At 33.3% G+C, this 22757-nt stretch overlaps 4 protein-coding genes and 1 pseudogene across 5 annotated transcripts; 2 read left to right on the forward strand and 3 right to left on the reverse strand.

Moving 5' to 3' along the window:
- Positions 1–1511: 1511 nt before the first annotated feature.
- LOC110617930 lies at positions 1512–4089 on the reverse strand (annotated as a pseudogene).
- Positions 4090–5202: 1113 nt separating this feature from the next.
- LOC110617403 (probable disease resistance RPP8-like protein 2) lies at positions 5203–7744 on the forward strand. Its single transcript, XM_021760152.2, has one exon. The coding sequence runs from the start codon at positions 5490–5492 to the stop codon at positions 7551–7553; it is 2064 nt and encodes a 687-aa protein (XP_021615844.1). The 5' UTR covers positions 5203–5489; the 3' UTR covers positions 7554–7744.
- Positions 7288–9903, reverse strand: LOC110617405 (putative pentatricopeptide repeat-containing protein At1g64310). The gene is made up of 2 exons (XM_021760153.2): positions 7970–9903; positions 7288–7425 (listed from the first exon to the last, which is right to left on the reverse strand). Exon 1 carries the CDS (start codon positions 9697–9699, stop codon positions 8032–8034), a length of 1668 nt encoding a protein of 555 aa, XP_021615845.1. The 5' UTR covers positions 9700–9903; the 3' UTR covers positions 7288–7425; positions 7970–8031.
- Positions 9904–11507: 1604 nt separating this feature from the next.
- On the reverse strand, positions 11508–13215 carry LOC110617931. The gene is made up of 2 exons (XM_021760929.1): positions 13161–13215; positions 11508–12019 (listed from the first exon to the last, which is right to left on the reverse strand). Exons 1-2 carry the CDS (start codon positions 13213–13215, stop codon positions 11508–11510), a joined length of 567 nt encoding a protein of 188 aa, XP_021616621.1.
- A 3248-nt stretch (positions 13216–16463) lies between these two features.
- Positions 16464–18156, forward strand: LOC110618083 (MYB-like transcription factor ODO1). 2 transcript variants are annotated; one of them, XM_021761113.2, is made up of 4 exons: positions 16464–16717; positions 16840–16969; positions 17055–17305; positions 17405–18156. In XM_021761113.2, exons 1-4 carry the CDS (start codon positions 16585–16587, stop codon positions 17899–17901), a joined length of 1011 nt encoding a protein of 336 aa, XP_021616805.1. In that variant the 5' UTR covers positions 16464–16584; the 3' UTR covers positions 17902–18156. The 2 variants fall into 2 exon arrangements, with proteins under 2 accessions (XP_021616805.1, XP_021616806.1); XM_021761114.2 differs by having other exon boundaries at positions 17055–18156.
- The last annotated feature ends 4601 nt before the right edge of the window (positions 18157–22757 follow it).

Consider the following 22757-nt stretch of genomic DNA (forward strand, 5'->3'; position numbering starts at 1 on the left):
GGGTCAGATTGCAGCATATGAGAGGAGAGGCTTTGATCAACCAAAGAGTATGATGATCATTGCAATGATTATATACTAAAAAAGAGCATTGTAGGTTATAATGCCCCTAATGATTAGATTTAGATTTGCCTTCACCAAACTCAGAAAAGCGACAAGCCATCTGCCATGGTTCATTCATGCTTATATATATACCTTCAGTATTTGTTAATATTTGACCATATTATTATTTATTCATACCATGATTCTGCAATTTATACTCCTTTTTTTTTTTAAAAAAAAAAAAAAAAGATTTCCCTTGTGATTTTGCAGCTAGCAATTACTAATAAACATAATTTTGAAACAAGTTGACATGTAGGACAAGAAACTAAAATGATTTTTGTACCCACTTCCCTGAAAAACGTTTTCATTGGCACCCAGTGATTATACCATCATCATTGTCTCTTGATAGATAGATTACATGGTGGAGCACACATTTGGCTATCCCCCAAAACCATCGTGCAAATTTTTTTTTTTTTTAAAAGCGAAACCAGAAGGGGAAATCAACAAATTGATCAGCTGGTCCCTTTAGTTCACTCTTCACTGGCATCACATGAGATTGGACCAAAGCACGTTTTGGTTTGCAGGTTTGGGCTGTTCAACTTCAAGCTTGCATGTTTAGTCTGTTGATTAAAAGCTTCAAAAGCAGCCACTGAGCCTATTGGTAGCCACAGATTTCTAATAGGCTGACGAGGGGCAAAGTTTAGCCTCTATATTCTGTATTCCTACTAACAATAAACTGATTCTTGTTTCTATTAACAAGATTCTGATTCTCACTGAAAAAGGAACTCCACGTACCGCCACTATATTAGGCATCAGCCACAGCATAGGCCTTTTCAGATTTCCTTTATATCCAAGAATAACAAAGTCAAATATTGATTACGAATCCAAATAACATCCAAGAATTGCGTTGTATGATCAAATAGAAAACTGAGGTTGTATTCTGTACAGATTGCTGTACCACTGTTGCTGGTGTTTCAGTAAGCTCAATTCATATACCATACTTATGAAGGAAGTGGTGTTTATAGAGCATCTTGTTTTACATTAAGTGCAGGCTCAAGGATGAGAGATCACAAGAGTTGACCTTTGGCAATTGCTGCAAAACCATTGGTCATCTCAGTTCACCTCCCATTTCATCACTGACCCATCTCTAGTTTCCCTCTGCATATGTGGTGATAACAAGAAATGCAGGAACAGAATTCAGAATTGCCAATCACACTTCATTTACTTCTGTTCATGGATTTCTGGATTGGTTTTCGCAACTAATTTTTACCATAAACAGGTTATTGAAAAATACCAAGTGGTGGCATTTCTAGACACTTGGTCCAAATAAGAATGAGTTCTCTTATAATCGACCACAAATTAAAAAGCTCATAAATACAAGCCCACCCAAGAGAGGAATGAGATCACCGTATATCATTTACTCCTAAAAATATAGCAGGAATTGACCGCTACAAGATTCCCAAAAACATATACAGGAATTATTTGCAATTAAAGAACTACTCAGAAATTAAACAAAAATTCTTTTATTGGATTTACAACAACAGGTTAAGAAAACCATCAGTGCAAACATATTACGCAGAGGAGACAGTAACATTGTTTGGGTTTACAAATAAAATGTCTCAGGTTCTTTTAGTGGTTCTGCAGCATTTCCACACTTTCACATTCAATGAGACAAAAGGATGCCAATATTGAAGCAAGAATTTGTAGATGATACAACTCTTATATGGTGGACCATGAGTCTTTATAGCCACAAGCCCGTACTCGGCATACCTTCTTCAGCCTTGGTGCAAGATTCAAAAGAGATAGGTGAAGCTGGGAGGTAAGGGAGCAGAAAAGGCTTGAGAGCCAAGAGCAAGCATTGGTTCCTTTGAACATATGGTTTGATATGTGCTGTATTTGTAATTCCCATCAGGATTCACATTGCTCAATACCTCAACAGGTCTGTGCATTTCATTCTTTTCAAGCATCACTTGAATTCTTCCAATGTTTTATCTTTTGTGAGTTAGATCATGAGTGGCCTTCATTTCTGATCCAAATTTACTATTTGTAAGACCAATATTTCTCAAGACCCCCCGAGCATTCCTAGGGTTGAAGCAAATAAAAGATAGCACAAAAGAAAGCAAAAGCCCCCCATTTTATTTTTTACTTCTATGGAATAAATACTTGATCATCTTAAAGATAATATATACAAGCACAGTGCACAGAGACTCTATAATAGTGCTCCATGGAATAAGAACATGTTCTCTCTTCCTTTATTAACCCTATCTCCAGATATGAGATCATCAACTGAAACCTCTATGAGAACATCAACTGAAACTATGTGGATTGATGCAGTTAAATCAGAGATATTACAGTCCCTATGCAACTTGGGTAGAGCATTGACCAAAGATATTCACACCTTTAAAGAGTTTATGAATGGTTGAGTCAGAAGATGACGAAACACGCATGGAAAAGTTTTGAACCTGCAAAATAAAAATAATAATAAGAATAATAAACAATTGCTCAACATAAATGCAAAAGAAAAACTATAACTTAAGCATCGTTTCTTATCCAACTGCAGTGATGGAAAATGCAGTCCATGGGGTCAGAACACCTTACAGCAAAAACTAAAGATCAGAGAATTTTTGAAGATATGCATGTGAAAAGTAGAGTACAGGTGGAAGTATTATCATAACTTATGGCAAAGTGTCAAAACTAGCTTCGCAAGTAATCTGAATTGTAGTTGAGAAGCTTGTCTGCCCTAAACTATCTCTGCAAATTGAAAATGCAACTCTGCTACCTCTAACAGGGCATTCCTCCACACATGAAACCTGAGGTCAAGAGGAAATGGTTGTGTTCTTCCTGTCAGACATTCATAAAACAACCAAGCTGATCAGTAGATTTCTTTCATAAATATTTCATTCAGCCTACTTCCCAAACTCATTTCCTGAAATTAACATTTCAGATTGAAACACGTTGCACATTTCAACTTCAATATTAAACCGACTCATTTATCAAAGATGGAAAGCTTTCACACCATAACCAATAGGAGATCATGAAATTAACTAATTCAAATGACTAGGTGAAGATAAAAGTGCTACCTTAACAAATACCAATCAGAATCTTGGGATATCTTTTAAAAATATGAGTTTCACAGTGTAAAACCAGTCCATGGGCGAGAATAGAGAAAAGAAACGTTTGAGCTCTGAAATTAAATGAAGATTAGGACAATTCTAATTGCCCCTTAATATTCATCACAAAAACACGATAAGTTTCTCAATTACTGACAACGTGAATCAGTAAAAAAAATGAGGGAAAATACCAAAACTCTAAAACATGAACATAAAATAAACCAGAGGAACACACAAATCTCATTGACTGATTAGCATTCTTGTCCCGTTAGGAACACTTAAAATTGGGAAAGCGTGGTAATGTAACGTCAGGAAAATTTTTCAGTACATTTCCATTAACAGATTGAAAAGAAAGGAAAACAAGGTCTGCCTTTTAACGAGCAAACTATATAATGACTTTTTGTTTTCTTTTCCCCATCATAATATTACATACATAGTTCACAAATGCAACCAAAAACGTTGAATCTTCACTCATGAAACTAGTCGATAATCAGCATTGCAATTTGAAAACTAGCATTTTCAACATTTAACAAGAAACTGCTATATTAACAGAAGCCAAAATCAGAAATACCCACATGGATCATCTCGTTAAATGAGACAATAAGGATGACCCCACAAGCGCTGTGATCACTTTATGAGATGCATAGAGGCCATTGAAGAAGAAGAGACCCATCTGGCCCAGGGGTTTCTATTGATTTATCTGGAAGTAGGGGCTGGGACAAGTTGATGGGAGAAGAGGAAAGCTGAAGAAGAGAGAGCAGTGAATCTGCCGCTGGTCCTTGCTCATTGCAATGGCCCTGTGTGCATCCTTCTCTCTCCATGTTTTGTCACTTCTGCTTTCTGTTCTTATATAAACTTGGAACTTAAAATATATTTTACTTTCACAAAATTGAGATTTTATTTTATTAAACGCTCACTGTTGAAACATAGGAATCGTCATCAACTTTATTTATGTCCTATTTTTATTAGTATTTTAAATAATATTTTTACACTGTTTCTATCTTTGGAAAAAGAAATTTATGGAACACATCAAACCCAAGGTAAAACTATATGCTTTTAAAAATTTGTAGATTTTTTTAAGTTAAAATTAAAATAATATATATTGATATTTTAGAATAAAATAAAATGCGACAGCTGAAGCAATTTTAACTCATTTTCTACTCTATTGTTATCAATGGAGCATATTCTTCTTTTTCAGTCTTTGTGGCTTGCTTGAGATCTAAGTGAGTGGCGTTTTAAGAGGAAGTGGCACTGGTGAGGTTGTGATTTTCCAAATCTTTAATAGGTCAAGTTTTAGGGTTTTGTTGTTGTGTTCAGTGTTTAGACCTTTGAACTTTTTGTACAAGTTGTTATGCTCCAGGCCTTGAATTTGTTTCTTGAAATTTATCTATTGAAATATATCAAGGGTTTCTCAATCCGTATTTAGGAATTACGCATAGGGATGAGCATTCAATCGTTTCAGTTCAAAATTGAACCGAACCGAATAAATCGAAAATCGAAATTTTAGTGTTTATAAAAACCGAACTGAACCGATTTTGATTAAAAACTGAATCGAACCAAATCAGTCTGATTCAATTCAATTCTGTTCGGTTTGATTGATTTCGATTTTTAATAATTTTTTTTATTTTTTACACTTTATTTTTAATATTTTAAAATTTAATTAAAATATTTTAATTTTAATATAATTTAATTTTTATATTATTAAAAAAATATATTATTATCACTAATTAATTCAGTTCGATTTTTTTAATTTTTTTCTGATCAAAACCAAACCAAACTAAAATAACTGAAATTTTTTAAATGAAAAAATTTCAAATCAAACCGAAGCAAAATGTATAAAAAATCAAATTAAAATTTTTAAATCAATTCGATTCAATCCATTTTTAAAATTTAAACTAAATACTGATCACCAATTACTACACATTCTACTTCTATCATCAGTCAATATGATAATAATAATTATATTTCATTTTTCTTTGCGGTTAAATTACTTAAAACAAGCCCATGGCTTGGCCCTCTTATTTGAGAACCAATCATTTTTGTTCCATCTACTCGACCATTTTGTGAAAGATCCATAAAGGAACTGTTTCCTTCTGCTTTGGAGTCTCCACCATAAAGTCAACGACGCAGCCAAGCTTTTGTCTATTTTGATTGAATTCTTCGCCGATGATTATGAAAAAACCTATGAAATTGCTTTAACTTCAAGCAAAAGAACACAGAAAATAATGGACTACCTCTACCAATGACCACGAAGGATTTCACTATAAAACATGAAATTGTTTTAATTTCATCATCCTCTGTCCTTTGAGATAACCAGCTGTTCTATAAAATTGCGCAGAAATGGCAGAGGCTCTGGTTAAGTTCTTCCTACAGAGGTTGGAATCCCTGTCACTTCAAGAGACTCGGACCTTCGTTGGCCTCAATGATCAAATCCAACATATAAAAGGCTCACTCCGGGAGTTTGGGAAGTTTTTTGGAGACAGTGGCAGCAGAGACATCAATCATGCTTTTTCTACCTGGGTCAACCAACTTAGAGATTTGGTTTATGACATGGACGACCAAGTTGATGAGTTCATCATTCAGATGGATAAGCAAATAGGATCTAATAGGTTGACGTTGACAGAATGCTTCAGGAGTGAACTGCAGAAGATAGAATCTCAACTTGATGAACTCATCCGCCGAATGGCAGAATCAGGCATAGAAGAAGAAGAAACTGGAGAGCAAAAACATAACAAGGAACAATCTTATGGGAAGGAAGAAAGTCAGCTGGAACTCAATTCGGCAACCATTGAAGGATGGAAGGAAGAGAATGAAGGTGAAGAGGTACAAGCTTCCGGACAGAAAGATGCTCAGACATCACCTGCATCCTCCTCGGTATCATTCAACTTAAAATACAAAAATTTACCTTATTACCTTCAATCTTGCTTGACATACTGTTGTATATTCCCTGAAAATTACTGGATACATAAGGGGAAATTGATCCGTCTGTTGGTAGCCGAAGGTCTGGTACAAGGAAAAACAGGACAAATATTGGAGGACACAGCAGAGGAGAACATAAATGAGCTGGTCAACCAGGGAATGCTTCAAGTGAAGGATGAACACCTTCAGAATGGAACTAAATTCACTGTTTCTTCTCCTTATCGCATGTTCATTCGTGAAAATTTTGCGACTACTCTTGCCAATTCAGATTTGACTACGCCCTCTGCAGCACGGCACGTTTTAACTTCAGATATCATGAAACTCGGGCACAATTTAAGCAATCTCCGACCTCGGTCATTATTCTTGTTTGGGAATGAAGATCATTTGGAAGGACATTGGCTGGATTTGACATGGGCAAAGTTTTTACGGGTGCTAGATCTAGAAGATACCAAAGTCCAGAGGTTACCAGATGAAGTGGGAGACCTAATTCATTTGACATATCTCGGCTTGAAACACAGCAACATATATGAGCTTCCAGCAAGACTTGGTAAATTACAAGCACTGCAAACTTTAGATATCAGATGGTGTGGGAATTTATCAACACTATCACCTGAGGTCCTTAGTCTTGCAAGATTAAGGCATCTCAAAATGTTAAAGAACATAAATGTTAGTGGGATGAAGCTGCCAGAGGGAATAGGAAGATTACGAAACCTCTTGACACTCACTGGTATGCATGCTGGGGGTGGCATCGCAGAGGAATTGGATAAGCTGACTCAGCTCAGAAAACTTGGAGTGATGGATGTTGCTGAAGAGAACGCTGGTGAGCTATACACCTCCATAATGAAGATGCAAGGTCTTCTTTGCCTGTCTCTAGAAGCAAAACATACTTTCAACAAGCAACACCTTGTGCTCTTGGATTCATTCCTGCCTCCACCTTCTCTAAGGAAACTTCGCCTGGAGGGCTTACTAGATAAGATACCTGGCTGGCTTGGCTCACTGGAAAGTCTTACAAAGTTAAGATTAGGTTTCTCCCATTTATCCGAGAACCCAACATCCGTTCTTCAGCTTTTACCCAATTTGAAAATCTTAACCTTGTGGCATGCTTATGATGCACAGAAAGTAGGGAAAGAATTCTGCAAAGCAGGTGGATATCCAAAGCTTGAGGTTCTCAGTATTGCTTCTCATGTTCTTGAGGCATGGACAGAAATTGAAGAGGGAGCACTGCCAAGCTTACAATACCTCCACTTCCACAACTGCTTGCGTCTAAGGATGCTCCCTGAAGGTTTGCAGTACATCACTACTTTGAAGCAGTTGGATCTGCTGCCTTTGCTTGATGAACATGCCGAAAGGTTGAAACCTGATGGCGGAGAGGAAAATCACAAGATCAGAAACATCCCAAAGATTTCATTCATCCCCATGTCTGTTTTGAATTCAATGGTAGATTCCCATCCTTGCCGCCAAGGCCAAGTGACATCTGAAGAATAAAGTTCTGGCCTAGCGGCATGCTTATGTTTTTCAGGCAAATAATCGCAAGTTATTCTGATAATGGTAAAGTCACTGTATGTTCTACTGTACTTGTTATTATGCAAGTATACATGTAATGTCTTCTTACTGCTGTTTGTTATTCATGTGGGAAAATTTAAGCACAAGAAATTCTGAGATTCCTGCTGATTATGAAAAACTGAGATCACCTGGTAGCAAATATTTTGCTTATATTCCTCAACCAATTGTACTTGTATGTTGTATCTAACCCAAGTGCCCTCAACAAAGGAAGCACCAGATTGATTGTATAACTAAATGACCACTTCTATGCAACTCAATTTCACATTATAAGAGATATGCAGAATGAGATATTTAAGCGTGGAATCTCATAAAATAAAAGGTATTAGGTGAAGCGTTACCTCTGATAATCGGCATGATCGGGTTTGAAGATGATCAGAGATACAACGTATCATTTCATTGATTAACTGCAACTACCTCCAATAAAACTAACGCCAGGAATTTTCCTTACTCCAGAATTGTCTATATCATCTCTCATCTTCTTTACATCATCCCACCTCCCATCACTGGCATAAATATTAGAAAGCATAACTCTGTAAGAACCTTTTCTAGGCTCATTATCAAAGAGATGCTGGGATACTATTTCTGCCAACTCAGAACTCCCAGGATTATCACAACATGATAAAAGAGCTCCCCAAATTCCAGAGTCCACTGGCTGTGTCAAGGACAAGATAAAGTTGTATGCCTCTTTCAATTGCCCTGCCATCCCCAGGAGCTTCACAATGTGAACATAATGCTCTGTTTTAGGAGGGAAGTAAAACTCATCCACCATTATCCTAAAAATTTCCCAGCCATCTTTGACAAGGCCACTATGGCAGCAAGCACAAAGAAGAGAAGAGAATGTAGATTCGTCAGGTTTCATCCCTTTCTCTATCATCTCCTCGAACAGTTTAAAAGCCTGAGCAGCAAGTCCATGCAAACCCAGACCTGAAATTACTGAATTGTAGGAAACAATATTTCTATTGGGCGAACCGTCAAAGACTCGAATCCCAAATCCTACATAACCACACTTCAAATACATATCTATCAGAGCAGAAGAAACCATGATATTAGATTCAAATCCATGTCGAAGAACATAACCATGAATCTCTGAACCACACCTACCATCTGCCAAATGGCCAGCAGCCGCCAATACACTGGCAACCAAAATGGTATCTGCCTTCTTACCTTCCACAGATAGATTCCTATAGAACAACAGTGCCTTCTTATGATCTCCAGACTGCGAATATCCTGTTATCAAAGCAGACCACGCAACTAAATCAGGCTGGCATAAACTGATAAAAACACCATATGCTAAATTCATGCATTTGAATCTTGAATACATGCTTACAAGTGCACTGCCTACATAAGCATTGCAATCAAAGCCACTTTTTAAGCATAGCCCATGAATCCCTAGGCCAACTCCCAGCAAACTAAAATCCATTAAACCTGAGATGATCCCAACAAATGTGTAACCATCTGGCTGCTGCTTCCCATTTTCTCGCATTCCATTAAACAACCGCAACCCTTCAGCCCAAAATTCACAATAAACATAACCAGAAATCAAAGAATTCCACAGAACCAAATCTGGTTCAGATATCCTGGAAAAAACCTGGCGCGCTTCGCTAACAAGTCCCATCTTTGAATAAGCTGTTACTAGTGCACTACAGGAAACGGAATCCAATCCCAACCCAGAAACAATTAGTCCTCCATGTACAAGTCTCAACCCATCGAGGTCAAAGTTCTCATGGCAAGCTCGTATAAGACATGCATAAGTAAAGTTATCGGGTTTGATTGGGGTTCCTAGCATCTTTGTATACAGCAGCAGCGCTTCATTGAATTTGTGGGCTCGGGCAAAAGCTCGAATGAAGGAATTCCAGAGGAAAACGCTGCGTTGAGGAGTTTTATCGAACAGGTTGCAAGCAGATCGAAGGTCATTGTTCAGGGCGTAAAATCTTAAAATTTTAGTAGCATAAAATGAGTCATGTGCGAGGTGGGCTCTGGTGATCGAAGCATGCAACTGCTTGGTTATTGATAAAGTTTGATGGGACTTCGCAAGCTCCTGGAGAAGCGAGGGAATTTGATTGAACATTTTCAGAGGGACATGTTGCCGGAATGGAAAGATAAAGCGAAAGAAGGTTAGCGTGGGGTTTTCCTAGCCAATTTCAACTTTCGAGATCATTGTCACTTGGAAATTTTATTTTCATTAAGGAAAAAATTATTAATTTATTTATTTCATGAATAATTAGTTTCAACATTTTTTTTCTATAATTTCTTTCTTTTTCTTACTTTGAAACCGCCAAAACAAGATGTAGCGGTCTATAATAGGAGCGAGCAGTATTTGATTTAAATTAAAAAATTAATCAAATCGAATTAATTTGAAAATTTAGTTTAATATTTATATATTTTAGTTTGATTTGATTTTTAATTTTAGAAATTTCGATTATTTTAGTTCGGTTTGATTTTAATTATAAAAAAACTGAAAAAATTGAACCGAACCAATTAGTGATAATAATATATTTTTTCAATAATATAGAGAAATTAAATCATATTAAGATTAAAATATTTTAATTAAATTTTAAAATATTAAAAATAATGTTTAAAAAATAAAAAAATTATTAAAATCGAAACCGATCAAATTGAATCGAATCGAACCGAATCAGATCGATTCAATTCAGTTTTCATAAATATTAAAATTTTGATTTTTAATTTATTTAGTTCGATTCGATTTTAAACCGAATCGACCGAATGATCATCCTGGTCTATAACCAATAGATCAAAGTTTATAACTCAAAGAACATAAAATGTCCAATTCATAAAAAGTCTAATTTAAATTGAAAATCACACTCCAATCCTAGACAATTGCATACACAACCATTATCCATCATTCACCATCACCAACCCACCAATAATACCACATAATCCCATCAAGGAAAGTGACAGTAAATCCTCTAGACCACTGATCCGACCGCACAATCCTAACCAAAAACCAAGCAAGCAACTGGACATATTAGTTTCATATTGTTAAAACTATATTAGTTAAAGTCTATATTTTTTTTTTCAAAAGTAAGAACTTTATTAAACAAAACATAAAAGGCCAATTAGTTCGTGCATATTTTTAAAATTTAGAACATATATAACTTTATTTTAAAAATTTTGTTGCAGCATGAGTTTATGTGTAATTTTCAAAAGGCAGAATACATAAATTTTTATCCCATATCACAAAATTTCACATCATTCACTTTCCACAATCAAAAGTACTGCACTCATCATCTCTAGTTTCTAACTTTGTAAACCATCAAAGGATGCAGATAGAAATGGCTAAACCCTGATGTACTTGGCCCATGGTTACACTTTTGGGGCTTGTGGGCCGTGGTTACTTCATTCCAAGCCCATGCTAAGTGGAGTTAGGTTCATGGGAAATTAAAGAACTTTCTTAGAAACACGTCCGGTATACCAAATCACAAGCTGATTTATATTTTTTTATTAATAGATATCTAACATATAGACATTAAATTTATTAAATGTAATTTATTTTATTTAATTAAACAATATTTTTTACTGGGTTAATGCGATGCAATATCATTTATTTTTGATGTATTAAATTTTTTTTTTTTGAAAAAACAAGAAAACTTCATTAATTCAAAGAGAGCAGAGAAACAATATGAGGAGGGACATCAACCCAAACTCCTTAACCTGACTCAGAATGAGCCGATATTACTAGAATATGAGCGACATCATTTGCAAATCTATGAACAAAAACACACTTTGCTTCCTCATAACTAGATAGAAGCAGTTTACAATCTTGAATCAAGAGGTCAAAAGACATAAATTATCCAACAAAACACAATTAACTGACCTCACAAGTACCTGAGCATCCAATTCGAAAAGGACTCGATCTCATCCACACTCTTTAATCCAGCTCAATACTTCCCGAAATGCCATAGTTTCAGCACACTTTGCATCCATCTGGCTATAAAAAGAGCCTACTTTAGCAGCCATAAAAACTTCCATCATCATTGTGTAATGCAAGTTTAAAGAGGCATCAATGTTCGCCTTGATCCAACCTTGCGGTGGAGGAGACCAAACCGGGGAAGCCGAGTCGACAATGGTGCTTACTGATGAATTGACACGAGCTTCTTTCCATTGCTGCAAAAAATTTAGAGTCATGAAGAACACACCACTTGCAGTCTGACCATGGCCCTTCCAAACAACATTGTTCCTATTTTGCCACAAAGCCCATAAGATCATTAGCATAAGAGAGGCATTTTCCACCGAAGCAGAAGAGAAGGCTAAATAAAACCACTCATTTAGAGAAGATGCAGAAGGCGCATGCCATCCCAACGGCGAGCTTAACCAGCAGCGGCGGACAAAAGGGTACTGAATCAGAATATACAAGACATTCTCAGAGACTGCATGATACAACAGGCATGAAGAATCAACCAAGACTCTCTTAGACTGAAGAGACTAGAGACAAGGGACAACATTAACTAGAGCCCGCCAGCAGAAATTAAGCACGTTTGGGGGGATTTTAGATGGTATAATTCATTAATTTGCATTTTGTTAATTTGGAATCAAAAGGAGAAACTCAAATTGTAGGAGAAAACGGTTGAGAGTCTCTAACAACACAAGACACTGACAATACGATACGAGATTTTGAATGAATAGGTATGGTTTTTAATATATTGGTAAACTCGTGTTCTCACTAAACCTTGACAGCCCAACAACAATGGTGCTTTGTATAAGCAACCATCTGTTATTTAATAAAAAACTTGAAAATACCCTATATCGTCCCTAGTGCATGCCTCTCAACCAATTTTAAGAGCACCGCTTTTTTCGACAAGTTCTTCTTCACGTGCGATCCAAGATCCTAAACGAGTATTACTTAAAAGTTATGAAGCAAGAAACTCGAAATAAATAAATAGAGATATTCATTTATATTTTATAATTTAAAGATAAAATAATTAATCAGATTATCAATTATCAGAAAAAGATAAAATTTAAGTTTTTATAATTTCATTGAAGACGGTGGTGGAGTAGCCAGCTCCTTTCGATAAGATTGTATTAATTTATTTATTTATCGGATAAATTTTTTTAAAATAGAGTAGGATCCACTCGGAAATGGTGGAGGGGCTAAGGATCGAATTTTATTTATTTAAAAAAATTCAATTCAATATTTTTTTTTTTAATTTCGCAAGTCTTTAAAATAATATTTGGATACATGCAAGTCCACGAGTGGTTATGGTTCTGATCATTGGATTGCCCTCCTCCATTCACAGCCTACATATGTATGAGATAGGTTAAGATTTATTTTTTAATTTCTATATTATTACTTAGTCAAATTAAAGGTTTTTATTTGAAAATAATATATTTTTCAATTTAATAATGTTTACGTAAGTGTAAGCTGCATGTCCTAAATATAAATATAATATTATCTAATTTCGGTGGTTTCTTGAATATTGAATATTTGCTGCCTGTGGTAATTCAATTTGCTATGACCACCGCATTTCAATAATAATAATAATAATAATACAAATGGGGTGGCTGAATTACCTAATTGGGCTGATTTTTCAATTCCTTTAAATCCCAATAAATTGCAATATGTCATTATTTGTGGGTCGTGGAATTTTAGTTTTCTCTTTAATTTAAAAATTCAATATATTTTTTTAACAGCAAAAAAAATTACATTTCCAAGGCTACTAAAGCCCTAAAACTACAAAAGAAATTGTAAATGACAGGTCATACAAAATTTAATAAAATGAAAAAAAAAAAAAAAAAAAAAGTGGCATGTTAACAAAATTGAGAGTCACCGGATGATCTCGGTTCGACTTTTATTTTTTCCTCAACAACTTAGGCGTAATCAATTCATTTAATAAAATATTGATAAAAATGTAAATGCATGCATAAAAATAAGCTAAATGACAAAAAGAGAAAGAGAATGCCAAAGGGCAGAAGAAAGCAAAGGCAAGCGTAGGTTGCGAAGTGGTTTCGTCGCCTTCCGGCGGTGGTTCTTTGTGTGATCAATTTTTCGTGTCTAGTTTTCTTTTGTTTTGGTTTCTCAGGATTTTTTGGGTTTATCTGTGAGGGTTTTTATCTATGTTTCTTTGGGTTTTGTTGTCCCTATTCTGTGTGGTGCTCGTCGGAGGGCTCTGGACTTGTGGCTTTCATCGCTTGGAGCTTGATGGGCTCCTCAAAATGACTCCACGACTATTAAATACTCAAAATGCCATAGGCCGATCCTTGTTGCTGATAATGAGTATAGAGCTTTGGTAGGTAGTTGATTACTTGGGCGGTGTTTCTTGGTAATGGAATGGTGGCAAAGGCCTTTGCTTGCGTTGTTTGCTTCTATATTTTTCTACTAATTAGCATGCATGGGATTTTTTGTTGTGTTTTTTCGGTTTTTTTCTTGGGTCTCCTAGTGTGCGACTTCTGGTGTTGCTCGGTGCTAATGGATTGTCGGTGGGGATGTAGTTGGTGGTGACTTGCGCAGTGCTGATGATAGCCAGGTGTCCTGGGTAATAAAGTGGGCTGGGTTTTTCTACGGGTTAGACTTCCACTCATTTGAGGTGAGTCTATTTTTGGGTTGGTTTTGATCTTGTATCATACAGCTGCCCACTGAATTTTCAATGCAATGTTAAAAAAAATAATAAAAAGAGTTAAATATTGACATTAATTTTAATTTTAATTAAGAAAATTAATTTTGTTAATTTAATTATAATTTTTTTTGTTTTTTATTTAAACAAAATTTGATAAAGAAAACTTAAACTAACAATAATTTAATATTTTAATTAAATATAAAAAACTCCATATTGATGAAAAATGTAATATTCGAATAATATATTTAATACTATTTTTTTCTCTCTCTCTTTTTCCATTTATACTTTTCATTTACCATATTTCTTATTATTTTATCTCAAATTTAAGTCATAATAAACTCAAATATTTAAATGTAAAATATAAAAAAATAGTATAGCGAAAATAAACTTAATTATATATAAATAAAAATAGTGGAAATAATTTAATTAAAACATATTTTATTTAATTCGTTAAAATAATTTTTTAATAATTTTGAAATAACAAATAAATATTTAAATTATTTTTATTATTTTTATTATTTAAATGATTTGATTAATCTAATTATTAAAATTAAAAATAATGTAAGTCTAATAATTAAATTCGTCAAATTAAATTTCAATTAAAATAGAAAAATTTATTTAAAAAAACTTGACATGTCTGATTAGAGATCTAAAGGAAACATTTTGCAAAAACTTTAAACAAGCCAGCACCATTCTGCGAGAGTAGTATTTTTTTTTTTCTTTTTGCCGAATTTTTATATATATGGAAAAAAAGAGAAAATCACATGTAAATGCCTTCTGAAAAAATTGAATCATCCTCTAATAATGATTAAAGAAGCAAACAATGTATAAGAAAAAACTTTGTTTAACCTAATATATTTCGAAAAAAAAAATATATAAAAAACTAATTTTTTAATTTTAAATAAAAAATCAATTAAATTAATTCTGATGAAATTCTTATTTATAATGCACAATTCGTTTTACTACCAAATCAAATTTATGAGCACTAAATTCCTTCTATTTATAATATAATTTTTTAAACGCTATTAAATTATGTTATATATAGAGGGCATTTAGCCCTCATATATTTAATTTAGTGATAAGTGCATTTGAATAAATTTGAGAGATTTTAGGTTTTATCCCTTAATTTTTAATTTTTAATTTTTAATTTTTAATTAAAAAAATAAAGGGCATTTATTTTAATTTTTTATTATTTTTTTTTCTTTTTTTAAAAAAATTAAGATAATTATAGATAATTAAGGGGCAACTACTGTGATTAATATATATGTCCTACATATATAATGTGCATGTGCAATGCATGCACTCTTTTATTATTGTGTATATTGATTGCGCCTAATATTGTTGATTTTTTAAACATTACTCTTCCTTTATATATATACGAATTTTTTTTATCTTTCAATAATAAAGAAATTAATTGAAGCAAGTAATTTTTACACAATTGCACAAAAATTCCAAAAAAAAAATCAATAATTTTGCTGATTATAATTCTTTTTAGAAAAAAATGTAGAATTTTATCAATGAAAAATATTGTTATGGTGTTATATATAAAAGAAAAAAAAAAGTGAAGCATAAAATAAGAAAATTAATGATGAAAAATTGAAAGCAATCAAGTATTTGGAAGTACAAGTTATCAAAAAGAATTTTATATATTTAGTTTTATATATAACACATGGTTCATTAATTGTTTTAGATTAATTCAAACTTTCATTTTCATTGTATTATCATTTTTCAATACATTTTCTGTCTGTTTCAGCAAAAATAAATAAATAAAGAAGAAGACCCTTTTCATTTTGGTCCAACCTTCATCTGAATCTGACCATATTTTGTAGGGCACACCCAAAAGAACAGAAAAAAGTTATGTTATTTTTATTTATATATCATAAATTTTCGGCTAATTGGATCTTTAAGGTACGTCTTTCTCCTTGTTCCATGACAGTCAATAGTATTATATCTTCCATTGAACCCCACCCTTCACTGTAGCACTAGGGTGTCGGCCGCCTTTATCTTTCACTTTCTAATATTCGGAATTATTTTACACTAACTTATCATTATATTTTATTATTAAAAATAATATTTTATTAAGTTATAATTTATTCTGAGTTAAATAAGCTTACTTAGAAAAAAATTATTTAAATTTTAATAAAAAGCTGAGAAGCTGTATCAACTTTTGTGTAGCTCCTTATATATACACCATATAAATACACATCCACTTCTCATACTTTGTAGCTCTCTCTCTCTCTCTCTCTCTCTATATATATATATATATATATATTTATAGATGTTGGAAAACGTCCAGTGAGCTTCCTTCTTGTTGGGTTGTGCTGCTGCTTCAAGTTTCCTTCTATAGCATTTTCCTTCTTTCTATAATCTTCAAGCAAGAAATGGGGAGACATGCTTGCTGCTTAAAGCAGAAATTAAGGAAAGGTTTATGGTCACCAGAAGAAGATGAGAAACTCTACAATTACATCACTAGATTTGGTGTTGGTTGCTGGAGTTCTGTTCCTAAGCTAGCTGGTAACCACTAATTATAATTCATCCACTTGTCGTATTTTTTTTTTTTTTTTTGGCCCTGTTGTCTAAGTTACAATCTTGGTTCTTAAATAATCTTAAGCTCACTGTTTGATTCGTACGTGCAGGCCTGCAAAGGTGTGGAAAGAGTTGCAGACTCAGATGGATTAACTACTTGAGACCTGACCTCAAGAGAGGAATGTTCTCACAACAAGAGGAGGATCTTGTAATCAGTCTTCATGAAGTTTTGGGTAACAGGTATATCAAATTAATTAGAACATAATCTAATCTGCACAGAAATGGAAATAACGGGTATATTATCTTTCTGCATTTGCAATTCCAGGTGGGCTCAAATTGCAGCACAGTTACCAGGAAGAACAGATAATGAGATAAAGAACTTCTGGAATTCTTGTTTGAAGAAGAAGCTCATGAAGCAAGGTATAGACCCAGCAACCCACAAGCCAATAACTGAAGCACTGGAAGTGAAAGAGGAGAAGATTTGTGTAGATAAGGTATCCTTGCAAATTCCGCAGTCAAAAGCGCTACCAGCTGTGGCAAACACGGCAACACAGGAGCCAACCTTTCTCATTAACGGTACTACTTGCTATAGCAATGGATTAACAGAAAATTCAGGAGAGCAATTCATGAACAAGCAAATCTTTGATCCCTTCTCCTACTATGAATTCTCAGCAGGGATTGAGCCAGGCAGGTATAACTCAAGCATTCCAGGTCTGCAACGCCCAAACCTCAGACCCTTTGATCAAACCCAATTCGAAACAAGCTCAATCTTTTCATTTACTTCAATGCCAAGTTTAACAAGTTTCGACCATGGAAGCGTGAGTGCAACAGATTTCTCCGACAATTCTGGTTCAAGAATGAGCTCTATGTTCTTGAACGAGGCTAAAGAAAGTTCCAGCAACTGCTCAAATATAAGCAGTTATACAGGTACAGGACATCAGATGAACTGTATGATGGAGAATAATGCAGCTTTCTCTTGGGATGCCGATAACAAAATAGACTCGATGTTTCAGTTTCCGATGAATGGAATCAAGATGGAAGAATTAAGGCCGAGCCCATGGCAAGAAGGACAGCTTCACACTCGGAATTCAGTATATTTCAGTAGCTGTCCGTTAACGTCTCTATCAGAAGATCTAACAGGAGTAAATTTCGAGGCCTACCACCAGATATGAACTGTAAATTCATTCTTCTATCTTTCTCTATATCTCTAAACAAATACAGAAGATGCTGATTGCTGATCATACAGGGGTGTTCTATTTTATTTTATTTTTCTCATTAACTACCGATTAAGCTAATATTTCTGTGGCTTTTAATCTGTGTTGCTGTTTTTCCTTTTCTTGTCTACTTTGTTTTGTGTATTAATTTGTTTCCAAAACAGCTGTAATAATGTACTGAAAATTTCAAGAGTGAAAACTAATTTTGTGGTCTTAATTTTCGTTGGTTCTGGTTGTGTAACAAATTATCATAATTATGAGCAGTTATGATGCTATTTTCGTGGCTGTCTTGTTCCAGCACAAGGAAAAAACCCAAGTTTAGATAAGTAAGGAAGGGAAAACTTGCAGTCATTTCTGATTGAAAATACCCAACTGTCGTCATTTTAGTAAAGCATAGATGATTAACTGAATGCGAATTAAATCAGAGAAAGGTGGGGTAGGTTTTGATTGTGAAACATGGAAATGGTGGCAGGGTTTTAATTAACAAGATTATCTGGACCATTGCTCATATCTAAGATGCTGATTTCTTAGCATAAGATACAGCTGCTACGCCAGGCCCCTCCATGCATTTTGGCGAGTCCCTCCAAAAGGCTAAAATTGGCTGGCTGTCCTCTCCATTATTAGATAGAAAAACAAAGAGTCAACCAGACTTACAATACACGGTCTAGATTAAAATCGTTCATTTAATCGCCTTAATTTGGTTATAGTGCCAGCTTTAGTGGATTTTCATAGTACTTGTATAAAAACTCGTTTGAAATAAAATTTTTTGTAAAAAATCCTTTTTTATTAATTATCTCATTTGAAGTGAGATAAGTTAACTTTAAATTTAAAAAAATTATGTATTTAGTTAAATTATTACAAATGAAAAAGGAGTTTTCATAAGCTCAGGTGTCATTGTTAATTAATCACACGAGGACTGTATAATACTTAAACTATGGAAGCAAAGAGGAAGAAGATTCCTCAGAAGGAATTATATATAATGATGATGCAGTGTGCATGACTACTATTGCATTTTACAACTTCTTATTAGGAATAGGGGTGTAAACGAACCGAGCCGAGCCGAGTTTTAAAGAGCTCAAACTTGGTTCGTTAAAATTTTTTCGAGCTCGAGCCGAATTCGAGCTTTACTCATATCGAACTCGAGCCGAGTATTAAGAAGCTCAAGCTTGGCTCGTTTAGCAAACGAGTTTTGACAAGTCGAGTTTTTATCGAGCTGAATCGAGCTTTTATCGAGCTGAGTAATTTAATTTATTTACATGTATAATGAGTTTTAGTTTAAAACTAATAAGTTTAAAACTAAAATAATTTTAGTTAAATTAGTATATCTATAAATTAGCATGTAAACTTATAAAGATGAGTTTTTAAATCTTAATGATCTAAATATATGCAAGTTTAAGAGTGTAACTAAACTATATAGAGCTGAATTTTAAAAAATTTAGATTTGGCTCATTAAAGTATATGCAGGGTTTGAGTTTATTTCTCTTATGATAGTAATTTCAGTTTGCTTAACGAGACCGTTCACGAGCCTATTCGCGAGTCTGCTCATGAATTCAGAAACGAGCCGAGCTCACGAGCCTTAACGAGCCGAATACTGTGGAGCTCAAGTTTGGCTCGTTTACCAAACAATCCTAAAAATTAAGCTCGAGCTTGGCTCGTTTAGAAATCGAGTCGAGCTCGGTCGAGTTTTTATCGAATCGAACCTCGAATAGCTCACGAACGGTTTGGTTTATTTACACCCCTAATTAGGAAGGGCAAATTAAACAAATCTATATATTAATAGTGATTAATCAGTAGTAGTTTGGGCAAATTAAACAAATCTATATATTAATAGTGATTAATCAGTAGTAGTTTATCCAGCATCAACATCGAAGTTGTCAAAAATGTGATGTGTTTTTAACCGACGCCGTATGATAGGGTTAAAATGGGGATAGTAATCTCAGACACCATGTTTTGTCCCCTCCCGTCTACTGATTGTTCCAACATCAGAAGAAGAGCAAGTCAAAACAAGCTCGTTACTAAAGAATAAAGCACAAGGCGGAAAGTTAAAAAATAAAAAAAATAAAAAAAAAAAAATGATTAGTATTATTAAACCAAGCTCATTCCGTACAATTAGTATTATTAAAATAAATAAAGCTGCCGACACATGTAGGTGATCTAATTTCTAATAAAAAGGAAATAAGAAGGAAAGCGCAAAAAAGGAAGAATAAAAGAAGTAAAGAATGTAGCATAATTTGAGAATGGGATTGGCGTGTCTCCGACAATGTGGAGTTGGTAAGATTTGTCTGAATGATAAGCTCAAAACTCATCCACGGTGAAACTACACCGACATCAAAATTTCATTATTCTACAAATTTCTCTACTCAATAAGTAATGTTTTTTTTTTTTCAACATGCAAATTAATATTTTTTATATTGTATGACTACAATTTCGTAGTAAAATTTTATTACAAGAAAGAATTTAAATTTAATAATTGATATTGTTATCTATCTGAAGTCAACGAATAATGTTCATGAATCTTATAATTTGTTGTATGATGATGAATATCTAGTTTTTGTTTCCATATCTAATAAAGCCTACCGTAATCATTATTTTTATTTCATTTTTTCAATCTCACATTCATCCATGTCTATTATTCCAATACAATGTCCCATTGACTTTCTCTTCGTCCTGCTTCTTTCAAAATTTTTATGTTGCTATGCATTGAATCGAAAAAACTCTACAACATGTAAATTAATTTAATTTATATTTTAAATTAATTATTTTAAAATTATATATTCTATTTATAAATATTTTAAGTGTATACAAAAAAATAATTGCGATTGAATATCTATTTTAAATTTAATTTAATTTTGATGGCAGTTAATAACATTGAATTTTTTTTATTATTATTTTAAAATAATAAACTATATAAATCGTGTAATTTATTCTAAAGTTAGTTTAAACAGTAATATGTAATAATGATTCTAAACAAGAAATGTCAAATAAACAACTTTACCTTATATCACAAAACAACATCAAGTGTTTCCTTAATTATAAAGTTTCTTGCAGCTTCACATCAAAGATAATTAAGCTATACCTATGATTTATTATTATTGAAAAAGAAAATTAATGAAAGTAGTGTTTCCATGGAAAATGGTAACTTCTAATAAATGTTTGATGATTGTTTCTTTCAAACGCAGAAGAAATAAGAGATCTCTTTCTTACATATGTCATAGTCCTTGAATCTTGGTTTAAGAATTTGGTATGATGAAGTTAGGTATGACAAGATTTCAAATTTTCATATTGTTTTCAATGATGATTTCTGCCATTAATTCCGTAATTAATTAAGTAATTAGTCAAATATAGTTCACGCACATTAGGAGGAAATAAGCAAAGAGGACGAGCAGATTTCAGTTGTGATTAGACCTATATCAATCATACAAGCCATGCACCACTGCAAGATAACTCTCCAGATTGGCTACTACTTTTTTATATGTATGATTCAGATTTGGCTAAATACATGATTGGTCGGAGAATTTTGTTTATTCTTCTTTTTCGTAGTGTGTAAAACATATCATCTATTTATATGAAATTCAACTTTCGAATTAAAATCCAATTAAAAGAAATAATATTAATAATGAATTTTCAAAATGCTTGGTTTTATTGATAACACAAGCTGCAAATACAAATGTGCCTCCCACCCCATAACATTATTGATGGGTTGGGTCACTTTCAGTGTTAATATTGGGCTCTAGGAGAGGAGAGGCCCAATTCTGCTGAAGAAAAGGTGGAAACTCTTTTCTAGATATTCACCTCTGTTTGGGATGACGTTTTCTAAAAGAAATTAAAGGTTTTTTAAAATTTAAAAATCTTGAATATATATTTGAGAGAGGGTGAGATTTTATAAAGGTTTTTGAAGGCTCTTGAGAACCTTTAAGAATTTTCAATTTCAACTAAATTTTTAAAATTTTCTCTTAAAAATCTCTAAATACTTTATAAAACCTTTTTTTAAACAATAAAAAACTGTTAAGATCTAAAAACCATAAAAAAATTTGCTCATAAAATTATATTTTAAAAAATTTTACTTTATTCTACCTCATTTCTAATTAGAGTGTCAAAGTCAAGCTCCAGAAGCAATTGAATTATATTCTATAAACTTAAATTTAAATTTTCTTTAATAATAATTCAAAAATTTTAACGTTAAGTTTGAAGCAATTGCAGGCCGTATTAATTATATTAATCTTCTTAAATTATATTTTTTTATAACTTAAAATTTCTAATGTAGTTACCAATCGGCTTTAGCCTATTAAAGTTATTTAAGATGTCTCCAATTTGAAATTTAATTGAAGCCAATTGTTCTAAAATAAAAATTCTAACTAAAGCAGAATAACCAAAGAGAATTTTGCTGAAATTATTTAATAAATAAGTTAAGTCTGGAAGAAAATTCTTATTTAGACTCGTTCGTGCTCAAACTCAAAATACAACATGTTCCATTACCTTACCTTTCTTTTTCTTCTATCTTTTAGAAGCAACAATACTTGCTCTTACACCACATTCATAGCCACACTGGACAAGAAGCAATTGGTGCTTGATTGAATGTTGCATGATTAGGGTAGATTAATAGAATATGGGTCAAAGAATGCGAACAACTTCAAAGTACTTGGCACCCACTGCCATAATAATTGTCCAAGAGAGAAGAAGCAAGTTTTTCTGAGGAGCAAAGCCTTTTATCAATGCCTGTAGAGTAGCAATTCATGTATACCAGTTCTGTACTTGTGATGCGACTCATAAGCTATAATCCCTGAAAAGGAACTAGTACATGATGAGCAGACAAT

This window comes from Manihot esculenta, chromosome 6 (genome assembly GCF_001659605.2).
Source record: "Manihot esculenta cultivar AM560-2 chromosome 6, M.esculenta_v8, whole genome shotgun sequence".
NCBI classification, from domain to species: domain Eukaryota; kingdom Viridiplantae; phylum Streptophyta; class Magnoliopsida; order Malpighiales; family Euphorbiaceae; genus Manihot; species Manihot esculenta.

Excerpts from the sequence above, each read along its gene's own strand:
- LOC110618083 (XM_021761114.2), top strand. The coding sequence starts at position 16,585 with ATGGGGAGACATGCTTGCTGCTTAAAGCAGAAATTAAGGAAAGGTTTA. Across the intron at positions 16,718-16,839 it reads TTCTGTTCCTAAGCTAGCTG|GCCTGCAAAGGTGTGGAAAG; the intron begins GTAACCACTAAT and ends TCGTACGTGCAG. Across the intron at positions 16,970-17,054 it reads CATGAAGTTTTGGGTAACAG|GTGGGCTCAAATTGCAGCAC; the intron begins GTATATCAAATT and ends TTGCAATTCCAG.
- LOC110617405 (XM_021760153.2), bottom strand. The coding sequence starts at position 9,699 with ATGTTCAATCAAATTCCCTCGCTTCTCCAGGAGCTTGCGAAGTCCCAT.
- LOC110617931 (XM_021760929.1), bottom strand. The coding sequence starts at position 13,215 with ATGACATATTGCAATTTATTGGGATTTAAAGGAATTGAAAAATCAGCC. Across the intron at positions 12,020-13,160 it reads TGAAAAATCAGCCCAATTAG|TCTCTGAGAATGTCTTGTAT; the intron begins GTAATTCAGCCA and ends TGTATCATGCAG.
- LOC110617403 (XM_021760152.2), top strand. The coding sequence starts at position 5,490 with ATGGCAGAGGCTCTGGTTAAGTTCTTCCTACAGAGGTTGGAATCCCTG.